General features: G+C 46.1%; 1 protein-coding gene across 3 annotated transcripts in view; it reads left to right on the top strand.

The window, feature by feature from the left end:
• The window catches only part of LOC133464727 (serine/threonine-protein kinase D3-like), an 85,148-nt gene that overhangs the window by 23,520 nt on the left and 43,671 nt on the right, over window positions 1–17,957 (top strand). For all 3 annotated transcript variants that reach the window (XM_061746875.1, XM_061746876.1, XM_061746874.1), the window contains exons 3-4: window positions 7,934–8,072; window positions 16,619–16,750. In XM_061746875.1, the coding sequence (XP_061602859.1) occupies window positions 7,934–8,072; window positions 16,619–16,750 (271 nt within the window). The remainder of the gene's footprint in view (window positions 1–7,933; window positions 8,073–16,618; window positions 16,751–17,957) is intronic.

The raw sequence follows: 17,957 nt of genomic DNA, 5'->3' as shown, positions 1-17,957 counted from the left end.
CTACTTTAGCAACGACATTGTCCTCTTAGCTCCACTTGCTGGTTCTCTGTAACCACAACAAGAGAGTCGTTGGCGCCCATCGTTGACACATTTAATATTTGAATCGTAACAATTTGCCATTAAAAGGTGAATTTGCAATGATGGTGGTCGGTCGATGCAGAGCTCCCTGAAGGGGCCCCGCCTCCACCTCTAAGGTGATGAGGGCGGGTCCATCCAGATGAAGTGATGCAGCTAACACAGAAGCTAATGTAGCTGACAGCAGCTCGGTCTGTCCTGCTGATAGGGATGGGAATCGAGAACCGGTTCTTGTTCAGAACCGGTTCCCAGTGTTTCAATTCCTTGGAATCGTTCGCCTTTTTCGCAAACGATTCCCTTATCGATTCCAGTGGGCACGAATGACGTCACCAAGCACGTTCGCGCAACGAGCGCATTCGCGCCCAACAGGAAAACGCGGGGACAAAGCGGCATAAACGCTCTAAAATTTGGTTACATTTTACCAAAAAGGATGACAACAGGGCGACAATACTTGCAATGTGGACATTTTAACAAAGGGGAGAAACTGTTAGGACTCGGCCGGCTGATGCGCTGGGAGCGCGGAGTCAGCCGGCGTGAAGGCTGATTTATGGTTCCGCGTTACACCAACGCAGAGCCTACGCCGTAGGGTACGTGGCAACACGCACCCTACACCGTACCCTACGCCGTACTCTACGCCGTACCCTACGCCGTAGGCTCTGCGTCGATTTAACGCGGAACCATAATTCATGCTTTAGAAGAGCTGCATGCTCGGCCACGTGGACGTGCCGGGCGCGCTGCGTCGGAGAGCGAAGCGCGCTCCTGACACAGCTGCAGCTTGTCAGCTCATCTATGGAGAAGTTAAAGAGCAGTCACAGCTAGCTTCTACCGCTAGCTTCTCCTTTCATCAAGGCAGGGAAGAGTATCAGGCCAGAATAGATGAATGTCACCAGCAGTGACTAAGTTTGTGGTGTTGAACATGTTACTGGACATTCTTGTGTAATTGCCATGAAACAGACAGGGACACCAGCAAAACTGAACCGGTCTGGTCCAGACTGGAACACCAGCAGAACTGAACCGGTCTGGTCCAGACTGGAACACCAGCAGAACTGAACCGGTCCTGCTGCTCCTTCGTTCCTAGGAGATACAAAACACGCTGACGTATAACAGATGTAAAAAAAAAAAGAAAAGAAAATGTGAAGGAGACGTGACGCAGCTGTAGACAATACATGTTTGTGTTGCACTGGAAGGTGTGTGTGTGTGTGTGTGTGTGTGTGTGTGTGTGTGTGTGTGTGTGTGTGTGTGTGTGTGTGTGTGTGTGTGTGTGTGGTGTGTGGTGTGTGTGTGTGTGTGTGTGTGTGTGTGTGTGTGTGTGTGTGTGTGTGGGGGGGGGGGTCCATCAGTGTTAGAGAGGAAGCTGTACAGGACGCTGAGAGCTCGTCCTCACCTCCTGAGAGAATAACAGCAGCCTCTCGTCTCCTGGACAGACCGTCCTCTTCTGTTTTCTCTGAGCGCTGTGAGAGCGGTGTGACGCGTCTGAGCTGATGAGCTCCTGCAGCTTCTGCCTCGTCTGCTTCCTGCTCCATCGCTGTCGCACGCTGGCGACATCCTGCTGAGGTGAAGCAGGAAGCTCCTTCAGGCTGCACAAGCTGCACCCTAACCCAGATAACTCCACCTAGCCCAGATAACTCCACCTAACCCAGATAACTCCACCTAGCCCAGATAACTCCACCTAGCCCAGATAACTCCACCTAGCCCAGATAACTCCACCTAACCCAGATAACTCCACAAAACCCAGATAACTCCACCTAGCCCAGATAACTCCACAAAACCCAGATAACTCCACCTAGCCCAGATAACTCCACCTAACCCAGATAACTCCACCTAACCCACATAACTCCACCTAGCCCAGATAACTCCACCTAGCCCAGATAACTCCACCTAGCCCAGATAACTCCACCTAGCCCAGATAACTCCACCTAGCCCACATAACTCCACCTAGCTCAGATAACTCCACCTAGCCCACATAACTCCACCTAGCCCAGATAACCCCACAAAAACCGGATAACCCCACCTAGCCCAGATAACCCTACATAACCCAGATAACCCAGATAAGGTTTTTCTCCCACTAGGGGAGTTTTTACCTGCCATTGTTTATGTAACAATTGCTCAGGGGTTTATGTTTATGTTCTGGGTCTCTGGAAAGCGTCTAGAGACAACTTTTGTTGTATTAGACGCTATATAAATAAAATTGAATTGAATTGAATTGAATAACCCTACATACCCTCAGATAACCCTACATTTTATTTTTTTATTTATTAAGTTTATTTATGTCAAGGACAATGTATAAAAGGACATTAGTCTCAGAGATGAGAAAAGATGCTTTGTACCGGATTTAGCTTACTAGCTACTTTCCATCTGTAGTCCCTGGGCAGGTTTATGGATAATAAAAGGTAAGAGCGTCAAATACAAAACAAATCAATCATATATACACATGTACGTACACACATCCACCCACACATCACTCACACATTCATGTACAAAACATATTACATAACAGAGGGAAATAAGAAAATACGTTGTAAAACAATTGTAAAACAGCTTAAATATAAAATGAATGTTGACATGTCTGATTCCTTAAAATCCACATTTTGACTGCAAAAGAAAAAACATTGAAGTGCAAAGTTTCAGGTAGGTTGAAAGATTGTTCCATGATTTGATGGCTTTAAAGGAGAAAGGATATTGTACAAAGGCAGAGCTGCTTCGGGATGTTACAATCTCCACTAGAGACAGACCTTGAGGCTCTGACAGTGAGTTCAGAGCGGAGTTTAACGTTTTTCAATGGGGGAGGAGCAGTATTATGAATTATTTTATACACTAAACGGACATCTGAGTACAACATTAAATTATCGAAGCTGAGCATTTTATATTAAGTATAGCACAGTGATGATACTGACGTGATTTTCTATCTAAGATTTTCAGGGCTTGTTTGTGAAGTGACCTGATGGGTCTTAAGACAGGTTTACTTGCCTGAGACCAACATGATATACAATAATGATAATAAGATAAAATCATGGCATTGAAATAAGTTTTAGAGGCTTCAACTGCTAATGAGTTCCTGATATTTCTAAAATTTAGTAAGTTATATTTCAATATGTGACTCATTTTTTTAATAGGGCTTTTGAATGTGAGAGTGGGATCTAATATCACACCCAGGTATTTGAACTCATTAACATTTTTTATGATTTGTCCATTGACATAAATATTTGGTAAAACCATTGTGGCAGGGTGGAGGCAGCCACTCAGCTAATTGGGCACACCTGTGCCCAATCAGCATCTCCACCCTGCCTGCCTTCATGAGGAGCAGCTGCACTCCAGCAAGAGGTCTGCTGGGAGGAAGCTGCTGAAGTTGCTGGCACGTGTGTCTGGGTGAAAGAGTGAATAAACCGTTTCCTGCACGAAACCCTGTGTCCTCTGTCCTGTCGGGTGACCCCAGTAGCACTAGCCTTGCTACAACCATATTTCTCTGCTTGTTTAAAAAATACATGGTCACTGTTTTATCAGTATTAAGAGTGAGATGAGAAGACTGAAGCCACTCTGTAACGTTTTCCATTGCCAATGACAACTTAGCGGCCACTTATTTGGGATCTTTCCCACTGGTATACAGGACCGTATCGTCCGCATACATCAGGGTGCCCACTCCATCACACACAGATGGAAGATCATTAACTTATGCACTGAACAACAACGGTCCTAAGATGGAACCATAACCCACATAACCCTACACAACCCTAGATAACCCTACATAACCCAGATAACCCCACATAACGCTACACAACCCTAGATAACTCCACCTAGCCCAGATAACCCTACATAACCCTAGATAACCCTACATAACCCAGATAACGCTACATAACCCTAGATAAACCTACATAACCCAGATAACCCCACATAACCCTACACAACCCTACATAACCCACATAACCCTACACAACCCTAGATAACCCTACACAACCCGTAGATAACCCTACACAACCCTAGATAACCCTACACAACCCTAGATAACCCTACACAACCCTAGATAACCCTACATAACCCAGATAACCCCACATAACGCTACATAACCCACATAACTCCACCTAGCCCAGATAACCCTACACAACCCTTGATAACCCACATAACCCTACACAACCCTCCCCCAGTGACTCCCCCAGTCTGGCCTTCGGCCTCCTTGGCTCCATGTCATTGACAGCTACAAATCAAGCCAGAAATCTTGGTGTAATTATTGACTCAGACCTGAACTTCAACAACCATCTAAAGTTTATCACCAAATCTGCCTATTACCACCTAAAAAACATTGCTAGAATTAAGGGTATTCTGTCTAAACAAGAAATGGAAAAACTTATTTATGCATTCATTTTCAGTAGGTTGGATTATTGCAATGGCATCTTTACAGGCCTTAACAAGAAATCAATCAGGCAGCTGCAGCTGATCCAGAACGCTGCCGCCAGAGTCCTTACAAACACCAGGAAACTGGACAGTACAGCAGGTAAGTTTAATTTAAGAGTACGCTTGAGTAAACAGTAATGTTTTTAACCCTGATTTAAAGGAGCTGACAGGATAGAGTTTAAAATCTTACTTAAAATCTTACAGCTGGTCTACAAAGCACTGAATGGTCTTGGACCAAAATACATGGTTGATCTGTTAGTTCCCTATGAAGCTCCCAGACCCCTTAGGTCTTCTGGATTTGGTTTGTTGTGTGTCCCAAGAACCAGAACCAAGCAAGGTGAGGCAGCGTTCAGTTATTCTGCTCCTCACCGGTGGAACAAACTTCCTGTAGACCTGAGGTCTGCTCCAACTGTCAGCTCCTTTAAATCAGGGTTAAAAACATTACTGTTTACTGAAGTGTACTCTTAAATTAAACCTGCTGTACTCTACTGCCCTTATTTTTATTTTTTTTAACAGCTTGTGCTTTTTATTATTTTACTTCTTTTCTTATTCTTACCTATTTGTTATTATGTCTTGCCGCTTTTAATGTCAATGTAAAGCACTTTGAATTACCTTGTGTTGAATTGTGCTATATAAATAAATTTGCCTGGCCTTGCCTTGCCTTATGATCCTGGTCCTGCTCAAGGTTTCTTCCCTCCTAAAGGGGAGTTTTTCCTTGCCACTGTTTGGCTTAAGGCTTTTCTCCCACTATGGGAGTTTTTACCTGCCATTGTTTATATAATAATTCCTCAGGGGTTTATGTTTATGTTTATGTTTATGTTTATGTTTATGTTTATGTTCTGGATCTCTGGAAAGCGTCTAAAGACAACATCTGTTGTATTAGACGCTGTATAAATAAAATTGAATTGAATTTAATTGAACCCTAGATAACCCTACATAACCCAGATAACCCCACATAACGCTACATAACCCAGATAACTCCACCTAGCCCAGATAACCCTACACAACCCTAGATAACCCTACACAACCCTAGATAACCCTACATAAACCAGATAACTCCACCTAGCCCACACAACCCAGATAACCCTACATAACTCACATAACATCACATAACCCCAGATAACCCCATATAACAAGATAGCCCTACATAACCCTGAATAACGCAGATAACCCACATAACCACTCATTACCCTGTATACCCCAGATAACCCTATATAACCAGATATCCCCACATATCCCTACATAACTCAGATAACCCTACATAAACCAGATAACCCCACACAACCCTACATAACCCACATAACTCCAGATAACCCTATATAACCAGATATCCCCACATATCCCTACATAACCCACACAAAGCTGCCCGTCGAGTCGACGATGGCTGCCTGCGAAACGTCCATGTTCCATGTTTTTTTTTTTTTTTTTTTCTCTCATTTCTTACAGGCACGCTCATGACTTAACATGCCAATGCGGCTTGTACATCTTCGGTCACAGTGACGACACTTGAATGCTCCTAGGGTCCCGTCAGCAGTGGCCTCCCTTTGCGCATGACGACGTGCACGTTTAAGTGCGTTGTTTTGCTGCCTCAGATCGTCCAACTTTTTAAGGCCAGCATTTGTGGTGTTGTTCCAGCTGGAACGCTCCAAAGCCTCGAGTTGCCATGTGTCTGGTGAGATGTCACATTGCTTAAGAGTGCTCTTTAGCGTATCTTTCCATCGTAGGAGTGGGCGACCGACAGATCTTTTTCCTTTAGCAAGCTCTCCAAAGAGTACTTGTTTCGGGAGTCGGTTTTCAGGCATACGAGCAATGTGCCTTGCCCTACATAACCCCAAATAACGCAGATAACCCACATAACTCCACATAACCACATCTTCCATCTGGAGATGGAAGATGGGTCAGAATGGTGCAGCACACCTTTTAACCAGCACACCCAAACAATGAGCACGTCTGCCCCATTTAAGCCTCCCTCCACTCGCTGTCCAAACATTTCAGGATTCATTTGTAAATTCTTTTATGTGCTTTTTAATCCCTGAATGGTCTTGCCCCATCATACCATAGATGATCTGTGACTGGACTTCAGGGACCGGTCTGCAGGTCGGTCTCATGCCCTTTGGCAGTCAGGAACGGCGTCCATGTGACCTTTGACCTCACGGCTCTGCTGCAGAGAAAGCCGTTTCAGCCTCGGGGCGTCGTGAGCGCTAGAACACTTCACGCCAGCTCGATAGTTGATCAGAGTTCAGTCTGGCCCAAAAACACGGTTCAGATGCACAAATGGATTTTCAGGGAACGAAAAGGGAACAAAGTGATCAGTGGATCAATGACAAGGTGAAAAATGTATAAGCGGGATAAACGGTCTCGGATTCACAGTGACTTCTTTATGACTGTTACAGAAACAAAACATATGAGCCGACTCTGTCAAGTCTCCGAAGGATGTCTGGATCATGGTTCTGAGCTGGTGACTTGTGTTTACAACTGTTTACAACTGTTGCTGTCCAGCCATCTTCAGAGGTGTACATTTACCCCAAATCAGACACATGTATATATAAAGAGAGGAGGTTGGTGGAGGGATGCTGGTCTGGACCTGGACACCCATCAGTCCCTGAGTGGACCATGAAGTCCTCTGGAGACCAGAGTCTTCTAGAGACAACTGTGGGGACATCTGGCTGAAACTGGTTCATGTGTTTGATGGGGATACTTTAGATTATCCACGTTTTATTTTTGGTTTCATCATTGTCGTTATATAATGGCTAACACACACACACACAAACACTACGGAAGAGTATCAGGGCCATGCAGGGAAAAATTATTTGAGAGGGAAAGATTTTTTTTTATTGTGCACTTCGAGAAAAAAGTCGAAATGTCGAGAAAAAATTTGAAATGTTGAGATTAATGTTGAAATACAATTTCAAGAATAAAGTCGAAATTTCATGAATACAATTTTTCTCAACATTTCGACTTTTTTCTTGAAATTGTACTTCAACGTTAATCTCGATATTTCAACTTTTTTCTCAAAGTGCATAATGAAAAAAAATCTTCCTCTTCTAGAATATTATAATATTCATTTTTCTCCTGCCTGGCCCTAATACTCTTCCGTACACACACAGATGGAGCTCCTGAGGATTCTCAGAACCAGTTTCTTCACGTCACGTGTTTGTCACGTTACAGAAGTTGCTCTGAGTTTGGGAATGAGAACATGAAGAACATGGCGCGTCCCCTCGCTGCACGCTTGTTGACGCAAATTTCAGCTTCTTGTTGTTTGTAACTTGTTGATTAATTAAAGTCTTGCGGTCACCTTCATCTTCATCTTCACTTAGTTAACTCTAGGTACTCTCAAGGGGATTAAAGAAAATGTTTAAGGTCCAGTCTGAAGCGACCAGGAGCCCGATGGAGGACTGGTCCGTGTGGGTAGAGTCCACCCAGGTGAGCCTCCCTCAGTTCTGCAGTAACGCTGGATCTTCTCTCCCCTCAGTTCCCCGAATGTGGCTTTTTTGGGATGTACGACAAGATCTTGCTCTTCCGTCACGACTTGAGCTCGGACAACATCCTGCAGCGCCTGACCTTGGCAGAGGAGATCAACGAGGGCGACCTGGTGGAGGTGGTGCTTTCTGGTAAGAACTGAGCTTGAGATGTTTGTTTTCAGGAGGCCAGCGCCGGCGCCGCCTCCATCCTTCCTGTTCCTCCGTGACACAGAGACCCCCAGGCCCAGTTGCTTTGGATTCAGCTGGTGAGAGAAGGCTGAAGACATCTCCGTGTGATGACGGGCTGCAGACAGCTCATTTGCCGTCCTCATCCACTCGAGCCCACATACACTCAGGAGGACGACCCTCACAGCTCCACGTGCTTTGTGTTAAAGTGGACCTATTATATAAAACACGTTTTTATCTTGCTTTAACATATATAAAGTGGTCTCCCCTCAGCCTGCCAACTCAGAAAACGAGGAAAGCAACCAAATTCTGCAGGGTCTGGTCAGCCCGCCCGGAGGATCCTTCCAGTGTCATGTGACTTCTACGAGCCGTTCAGATTTGCGCATTTTCGTTACGTAACCAAAATGCAAACCACACCTCAGTCGGCCTCGCTGCATGAAACCACGCCCACAACTAACTCCACCGGCCGGAGCGTCCACCATTGTTTGGAAGCGGTGAATCAGCAGACTTCAACAACGAGGGACAGTAAAAATTAGGTTTTGCATCGACACTTACCCTCATAAAAGGATCAGTTCCAACAGTACGGACCCGGCAACTGCACACGAGTCAGCGGTAAGTGGCGTTAATTTATGTTATTTATATTTGTCTACAAGTATGATCTTTGCATGGGCTAAGTATTTAGCTTAGCTCTGGTGTTACCCGTTAGGGAACACCGGAGCTCTATTAGTAATACATTTTTTTTCTGTTTATGGTTTCAGATCTTCCAAGCACCTGAAGCTTCAACGACACCTTCAGAAGACACACAGTCCTTCCTTGAGCCAGCAATAGTGCATACATGGTTTTTTTTTTTTAACAATAAAGTTGCCATTTGTGAACATTCAGTGTTGTGATTTCTTTATAGTTAACATGATTCATTTGTCTTGTAACATAAGAAATGAAATGATGAGGAATCAGAGTAAATAACTGTGGTGTACCTGTTTAGAATTCAATTAAATCTTCCTGTGTGAATTAGTGTGAAGACGAGGTGACCCGTTCCCTCTTCAGGGAACTAAAGGCTGATTTATGGTTCTGCGTTTCACCAACGCAGAGCCTACGGCGTTGGGTACGCGTCGATTTAACGCAGAACCGTAAATCAGGCTTTAAGATCTGTTTACAGCGTGTCATAACTGCATGCGAGCGTCCGACTATCGCGTCTAGCTGCGTGACATCGGACGCTCTCTGTCCACACTGAAACCGTTAAACTCTCTCTGTCCACACTGAAACCGTTAAACTCTCTCTGTCCACACTGAAACCGTTAAACTCTCTCTGTCCACACTGAAACCGTTAAACTCTCTCTGTCCACACTGAAACCGTTAAACTCTCTCTGTCCACACTGAAACCGTTAAACTCTCTCTGTCCACACTGAAACCGTTAAACTCTCTCTGTCCACACTGAAACCGTTAAACTCTCTCTGTCCACACTGAAACTGTTAAACTCTCTCTGTCCACACTGAAACTGTTCAACTCTCTCTGTCCACACTGAAACTGTTAAACTCTCTCTGTCCACACTGAAACTGTTAAACTCTCTCTGTCCACACTGAAACCGTTAAACTCTCTCTGTCCACACTGAAACCGTTAAACTCTCTCTGTCCACACTGAAACTGTTAAACTCTCTCTGTCCACACTGAAACTGTTAAACTCTCTCTGTCCACACTGAAACCGTTAAACTCTCTGTCCACACTGAAACCGTTAAACTCTCTGTCCACACTGAAACCGTTAAACTCGCGGCCAGTTAGGACAGTCCAATACAAAAATAATAAAGCAATGGAATTGATTTTGTTGCTGACGCTCCTTGCATGGGACACGCTTTAATAGTTTATGGAGCCGCTGCTCTTCAGCCCGTAGAGGTTTTGTTCCCTCCCCTGCTACACGTCATTCAGGCAGCCAATCAGCACAGAGCCTCATTATCATAGCCCCGCCCCCTCAGAATCACTCATAGAGAAGGAGGTTAGAAACGGTAAAACTAGAGACATGGCCCACAGGCTGAATTTCTAATTTCTGTAGAAAAAACTAACTTTTGATTGTTTTTAAGACATTCAAGGCCTGTTTAAAATATACATTAAATGCCATAATAGGTCTCCTTTAAATGAGAGCTAAAGAACGACATGGTAACAGAGACCACAATGAAACAATGGAAAAGGAGCAAGTGTCCCGTGTGTGGTCACATGTCCTGTCTCCGGAGTCCAAACAGACTGAACCAGCTCCTCAGGTCAGACGGAGCTAAAGACTCCAGTCTCTGCAAAGTTAAATTGACCACAGAACCTTGAACGTCTTCACTTCACCGACCTGAGACCGTGAAACAGTTCATGAATCACAATCTTTTAATTGAAGCAGAGTTTTCCCGTCACTGTTAACTCCACTTGGCTCTCACCTGGACCGGACACCCTGCTACGTGTTTGTCGCGGCCTTACGAGCAGGTTTATAAAGGTTCTGAAGTTTGATTGACAGGCGTTTGTGAACCTGGAGGAGTTATCTTCAGTTGATTAAGGAAAGCACATTCCAGTTTTTGCTAGATTTTGTGAATTAGATATTAAACCACACCCACTAATTTAACGGGCTTCTGACTTTGAAGCAGGTTCCTCACTCAGAATTGTTGAACCTTTTTGTTGATAAAATAATCCAGGTTTGGTTAAAATCAGATGAACCGTCTCAGGCTAGTTCGATTTACCTTGAGGGTTGTTTTTTTTTTTCAAATTGGCAGGAAGTCAGATCAGCTCGTCCGAGTTTTACGACGGTGAAAACTTTGTCCCGAGGTGTTTCAGACTAAAGGGCCATCCTTCATGGAGGAACGTTCACATGTAGAAATCTTAAAATAGATCTGGTTTAACTGGAAGTGAGGGTTCACAGACGCTTCATCTTACCGTCGTCATGGTGACAGATGATGACATCCAGGGAAGATTAAAGTGATTTTCTTTAGTAAGTTTAATTTGAAAACACATAACTTCAGATCTAAAAATCTGAAACTCAGGACACTAACAAAGTCTGTGTTTCTGCTTGTTGATCTGGACGGTAAGATGGCAGTAATACAAGTACCTCTGGTACCTGGAATCAGTAGTACAAGTACCTCTGGTACCCGGAATCAGTAGTACAAGTACCTCTGGTACCTGGAATCAGTAGTACAAGTACCTCTGATACCTGGAATCAGTAGTACAAGTACCTCTGGTACCCGGAATCAGTAGTACAAGTACCTCTGGTACCTGGAATCAGTAATACAAGTACCTCTGGTACCCGGAATCAGTAGTACAAGTATCTGTGGTACCTGGAATCAGTAGTACAAGTATCTGTGGTACCTGGAATCAGTAGTAAAAGTACCTCTGATACCTGGAATCAGTAGTACAAGTACCTCTGATACCTGGAATCAGTAGTACAAGTACCTCTGATACCTGGAATCAGTAGTACAAGTACCTCTGGTACCTGGAATCAGTAGTACAAGTATCTGTGGTAACTGGAATCAGTAGTACAAGTATCTGTGGTACCTGGAATCAGTAGTACAAGTATCTGTGGTACCTGGAATCAGTAATACAAGTACCTCTGGTACCTGGAATCAGTAGTACAAGTACCTCTGGTACCTGGAATCAGTAGTACAAGTACCTCTGGTACCTGGAATCAGTAGTACAATTACCTCTGGTACCTGGAATCAGTAGTACAAGTACTCCAGACACATAGATTTAAATAAACTCCATAAACAGATCAGAGTTCAGGATCTTCAGGTTTTTCTGCTGAAAACTGCAGAAGTCCCAGTTCTGGTCCCTGTGGAACTAATGCCCAACAGCCATTGGCTCATCTGTGTTTGAGGGGGCGGGGCTTACCCATGGGACAAGTCATAAAACGTATTATATTATTACGTTATTATAGCGCCACATGGAGGTGAATGCGACAGTTGTCTCTGCCATGTTGCCGGCTGGTGCGGTTAATGCAGGTGTTTAGTTTTATGTGCAGGTCTCAGGCTGGAGCAGCTCAGCAGCTGGATTCCCCTCGCTGGCGTTATTGTGCTCCTGATTCCTGTTGTTGATCTTCCCTCAGGCCAGATGCCGTTTCCTCTCACTCGCAGTCACACTGTTGTGTATCAGGATTGTCACTTCCTGTGTCACAGCAACAGGCTGGGCGGTAAATACACAAACTTATGAGATTGAGGAAGTGAACTTGAACATTTGAGCCAAACTGAACGTCTGAATGGCAGGAGACATGGAAACAGAACAGACTTCCCCTCTGTTCAGTGTGTTGTAGCTTCCGGTCTTTAAACGGCAGAGTTGTGCAGCTTGTTGAGCTGAGCGTTCACATGCAGAGCTGCAGCTGTAAGCTACACAGAGGATGAAACCACGGGGCGTAAACCGCGACCACTTCCTCCCCGTCATGCTGCTGCTACAGGGGCCTGCGGAGCTCAGCTGGTGTTTATCACCGCAGCGGCTCACGCGGCTTCTGCTGATGCTGGAGGATCCTCTGCACAGCATTCACCGCTACCGGACCGGGTTAGACGTGAACCGGCTCCGTCTGGTTACCTTCCTTTACTCCTGCCTTCTATTTCCTTATGTTCCACCTGAGCTTTAAATCCACCTGTACTGATCCGAGGCCGGCGTCACTCACAGAAGCATCAGACACGTCCATGCAGCACAGAGACCTAACTACACTTCTGCTCTCATCCCATAAAAAACCTTTATATTAAAACATACGACAGCAAGCAGCCGCGGGAGCACGTTTATAAAGATGTGGTTGTGGTTCGCCGCCGAAAACTGTCACCATGGCGACCAGCTGCTACTGCAAACACTAGCCCGTTAGCAGTTTAATGCTACCACTCCACAGATTGTAACTGCGTAAAATGATCACTCTGACACAAAAACAACGTCTCTCTCTATGGCCCAGCCCTGACCTTGGGGTCCCCCGGTGCTTCACCAGCAGAAATCAAGTAAAACTCTTAGTTTTCAGGTTGTCTGCTGAACACACAAACAACACAAATGAGGCGTTGCTCTGACTGCATGATACATGAGGGGACGAGGGTTTACACAGCCGGGAGCTTTTCCGTTTGGGGCTCTCAGCTCGGCATCCAGTCCTCCACCAGCAGCACACCCAGCTCCCAGTATCGACTACTGTAACTCCTTGTTGGTCGGCCTTCCCGCTGCTCAGTGAAACCTCTGCAGATTACCCAGAATGCAGCAGCACGTCTGGTCTTCAACCAACCCAAGAGAGTCACTCCACTGCTAATCTCCAGAGCTACTCTCCCTCTACCTTCACTCCTTCATCCAGAGCTACTCTCCCTCTACCTTCACTCCTTCATCCAGAGCTACTCTCCCTCTACCTTCACTCCTTCATCCAGAACTACTCTCCCTCTACCTTCACTCCTTCATCCAGAGCTACTCTCCCTCTACCTTCACTCCTTCATCCAGAGCTACTCTCCCTCTACCTTCACTCCTTCATCCAGAACTACTCTCCCTCTACCTTCACTCCTTCATCCAGAGCTACTCTCCCTCTACCTTCACTCCTTCATCCAGAGCTACTCTCCCTCTACCTTCACTCCTTCATCCAGAGCTACTCTCCCTCTACCTTCACTCCTTCATCCAGAGCTACTCTCCCTCTACCTTCACTCCTTCATCCAGAGCTACTCTCCCTCTACCTTCACTCCTTCGGGGGGTTTGGGGGAGTTTGGAAGAGCTTTGGGGCGTTTGGGGAGTTTGGGGGAGTTTTTGAGAAGCTTTGGGGAGTTTGGGGGAGTTTGGAAGGGCTTTGGGGAGTTTGGAAGAGCTTTGGGGAGTTTGGAAGAGCTTTGGGGAGTTCGGAGGAGTTTGGAAGAGCTTTGGGGAGTTTGGGGGAGTTTGGAAGAGCTTTGGGGAGTTTGGAGGAGTTTGGAAGAGCTTTGGGGAGTTTGGAGGAGTTTGGAAGGGCTTTGGGGAGTTTGGAAGAGCTTTGGGGAGTTTGGAAGAGCTTTGCGGAGTTTGGGGGAGTTTGGAAGAGCTTTGGGGAGTTTGGAGGAGTTTGGAAGAGCTTTGGGGAGTTTGGAGGAGTTTGGAAGGGCTTTGGGGAGTTTGGAAGAGCTTTGGGGAGTTTGGAGGAGTTTGGAAGAGCTTTGGGGAGTTTGGGGGAGTTTGGAAGAGCTTTGGGGAGTTTGGAAGAGCTTTGGGGAGTTTGGAAGAGCTTTGGGGAGTTTGGAAGAGCGTTGGGGAGTTTGGAGGAGTTTGGAAGAGCTTTGGGGAGTTTGGAGGAGTTTGGAAGGGCTTTGGGGAGTTTGGGGGACCTTTGGGGAGTTTGGGGGAGTTTGGAAGAGCTTTGGGGAGTTTGGAAGAGCTTTGGGGAGTTTGGGGGAGTTTGGAAGAGCTTTGGGGAGTTTGGAAGAGCTTTGGGGAGTTTGGAAGAGCTTTGGGGAGTTTGGGGGACCTTTGGGGGAGTTTGGGGGACCTTTGGGGAGTTTGGGGGAGTTTGGAAGAGCTTTGGGGAGTTTGGGGGAGTTTGGAAGAGCTTTGGGGAGTTTGGAAGAGCTTTGGGGAGTTTGTAAGAGCTTTGGGGAGTTTGGAAGAGCTTTGGGGAGTTTGGGGGAGTTTGGAAGAGCTTTGGGGAGTTTGGAAGAGCTTTGGGGAGTTTGGGGGACCTTTGGGGAGTTTGGAAGAGCTTTGGGGAGTTTGGAGGGAGCTTGGAAGAGCTTTGAGGAGTTTGGAAGAGCTTTGGGGAGTTTGGGGGAGTTTGGAAGAGCTTTGGGGAGTTTGGGGGAGTTTTGGGGAGTTTGGGGGAGTTTGGAAGAGCTTTGGGGAGTTTGGAGGAGTTTGGAAGAGCTTTGAGGAGTTTTGAAGAGCTTTGGGGAGTTTGGGGGAGTTTGGAAGAGCTTTGGGGAGTTTGGGGGAGTTTGGAAGAGCTTTGGGGAGTTTGGGGGAGTTTTGGGGAGTTTGGGGGAGTTTGGAAGAGCTTTGGGGAGTTTGGGGGGGTTTGGAAGAGCTTTGGGGAGTTTGGGGGACCTTTGGGGAGTTTGGAAGAGCTTTGGGGAGTTTGGGGGGAGCTTGGAAGAGCTTTGAGGAGTTTGGAAGAGCTTTGGGGAGTTTGGGGGAGTTTGGAAGAGCTTTGGGGAGTTTGGGGGAGTTTGGAAGAGCTTTGGGGAGTTTGGAGGAGTTTGGAAGAGCTTTGATGAGTTTTGAAGAGCTTTGGGGAGTTTGGGGGAGTTTGGAAGAGCTTTGGGGAGTTTGGGGGAGTTTGGAAGAGCTTTGGGGAGTTTGGGGGAGTTTGGGGGAGTTTGGAAGAGCTTTGGGGAGTTTGGGGGTGTTTGGAAGAGCTTTGGGGAGTTTTGGGGAGTTTGGGGGAGTTTGGAAGAGCTTTGGGGAGTTTGGAGGAGTTTGGAAGAGCTTTGAGGAGTTTGGAAGAGCTTTGGGGAGTTTGGGGGAGTTTGGAAGAGCTTTGGGGAGTTTGGGGGAGCTTGGAAGAGCTTTGGGGAGTTTGGAAGAGCTTTGGGGAGTTTGGAAGAGCTTTGGGGTGTTTGGAGGAGTTTGGAAGAGCTTTGGGGAGTTTGGGGGAGTTTGGAAGAGCTTTGGGGAGTTTGGAGGAGTTTGGAAGAGCTTTGGGGAGTTTGGAAGAGCTTTGGGGAGTTTGGGGGAGTTTGGAAGAGCTTTGGGGAGTTTGGGGGAGTTTGGAAGAGCTTTGGGGAGTTTGGGCGAGTTTGGAAGAGCTTTGGGGAGTTTGGAGGAGTTTGGAAGAGCTTTGGGGAGTTTGGAGGAGTTTGGGGGAGTTTGGAAGAGCTTTGGGGAGTTTGGAGGAGTTTGGAAGAGCTTTGGGGAGTTTGGGGAGTTTGGAAGAGCTTTGGGGAGTTTGGAGGAGTTTGGAAGAGCTTTGGGGAGTTTGGAGGAGTTTGGGGGAGTTTGGAAGAGCTTTGGGGAGTTTGGAGGAGTTTGGAAGAGCTTTGGGGAGTTTGGAGGAGTTTGGAAGAGCTTTGGGGAGTTTGGAGGAGTTTGGAAGAGCTTTGGGGAGTTTGGAAGAGCTTTGGGGAGTTTGGAGGAGTTTGGAAGAGCTTTGGAGGAGTTTGGAAGAGCTTTGAGGAGTTTGGAAGAGCTTTGGGGAGTTTGGAAGAGCTTTGAGGAGTTTGGAAGAGCTTTGGGGAGTTTGGAGGAGTTTGGAAGAGCTTTGGGGAGTTTGGAGGAGTTTGGAAGAGCTTTGGAGGAGTTTGGAAGAGCTTTGGGGAGTTTGGAAGAGCTTTGAGGAGTTTGGAAGAGCTTTGGGGAGTTTGGAGGAGTTTGGAAGAGCTTTGGGGTGTTTGCTGAGTTTTGAAAGAACTGGAAACGTGAAACATACTGAGTGAAACCCAGAGATCAGAAATAGCTGTTTTTCAGCTGATAAGAAGCAGTTTCGGTGACAGCTGGGATCTGAGTCAAATATGACTCCTCAGTCTTGTTTCGTGATTTCTTGGACTCTGTGCCAGAGTCTGTCATTTTTCTCTGTTCTTCCTCAGCTTCAGGATGGGAAGGTCGTCCTGTTTCTCATCTTCTGACGGTTCCTCTCTTTCAGCTCTTGCCACGCAGGAGGACTTCCAGATCCGGCCTCACACTCTCTATGTCCACTCCTACAAAGCTCCGGCCTTCTGTGACGACTGCGGCGAGATGCTGTGGGGTCTCGTCAGACAAGGACTCAAATGTGAAGGTGAGGGTAAAAGGTTTCTGTCAGACCTGCTGTCGTCATCCTCCTCATCGTCTTCATCGGTGCTCAGACTCACGCCAGCAGACCTAACAAATCACTAACGTGCAAGCTGAAAGCAAAGGGAGTGTGCAAGTTTGTTTACATAAAAACGCCACATCTGTCAGTGTTTGTCCTCTTGTTTGCTTTTATAACTTTGCTTTCAGACAATAATTTGGTCATGAGAATTGGATTGTCAGGATATGGGTATTAAAACAAGCTTCCTGTTAATTTAGCTTTATGGCAGGAAGTGATAAGTTCCGCCAGAGTTTTGGAGCTGACGCAGACTGGAGCTGGACGTCCAGATCTCTGCAGTCTTCTTAACATTTCAATGTGACATCACATTTGGTTTCATGAAGATTCGTCATCACTCAGGTTTGTGTTTGAACACGATTCCAGATCGAAACTGCAGACATTCAGCAGCAACCGGTCTTCACTGACTTCAGGTTTGGAGGTGTTTTTCTTGAGAGCCTCATCTTCACAGAATCCAGTTTACTGTAATCTCTGCTACATCCACAGGGAGGAACTGGATGAACCGCCGTGATGTCATCCAGGGGCCCCTTGGTACTCGTACTGGGCGCTGCAATGTTGTAAATGGGTGGAACAAACAGGCCTAGATACCAGCTGGAACCAGATGTCAATCACAGTTAGATGTTTTAGTTTAGCTTATGATGCTAATTCATATAACTTTGCATTCAATCAGATCAAATCTGTCCTCATGTCCTCATTTAAGGGGTCGCCACTGAGTAAACATCTGAACAAGGAATAACAGAGCCACTGAGATTAAACCAGGACTAGTAGAGATGAAACCAGGACTAGTTGAGATGAAACCAGGACTAGAGCTGAAACCAGGACTAGTAGAACTGAAACTAGGACTAGTTGAGATGAAACCAGGACTAGTAGAGATTAAACCAGGACTAGTTGAGATGAAACCAGCACTAGTGGAACTGAAACCAGGACTAGTTGAGATGAAACCAGGACTAGTAGAACTGAAACTAGGACTAGTTAGGATGAAACCAGGACTAGTTGAGATGAAACTAGGACTAGCTACAATGTTAAGATGAAACCAGCTAAAACCAGGACTAGTAGAACTGAAACCAGGACTAGTTGAGATGAAACCAGGACTAGTAGACTTGAAACCAGGACTAGTAGACTTGAAACCAGGACTAGTGGA

Source organism: Cololabis saira, chromosome 18 (genome assembly GCF_033807715.1).
Source record: "Cololabis saira isolate AMF1-May2022 chromosome 18, fColSai1.1, whole genome shotgun sequence".
In the NCBI taxonomy this organism is placed as follows: Eukaryota; Metazoa; Chordata; class Actinopteri; order Beloniformes; family Belonidae; genus Cololabis; species Cololabis saira.
This window is presented reverse-complemented; position numbering and strand designations above follow the sequence as displayed.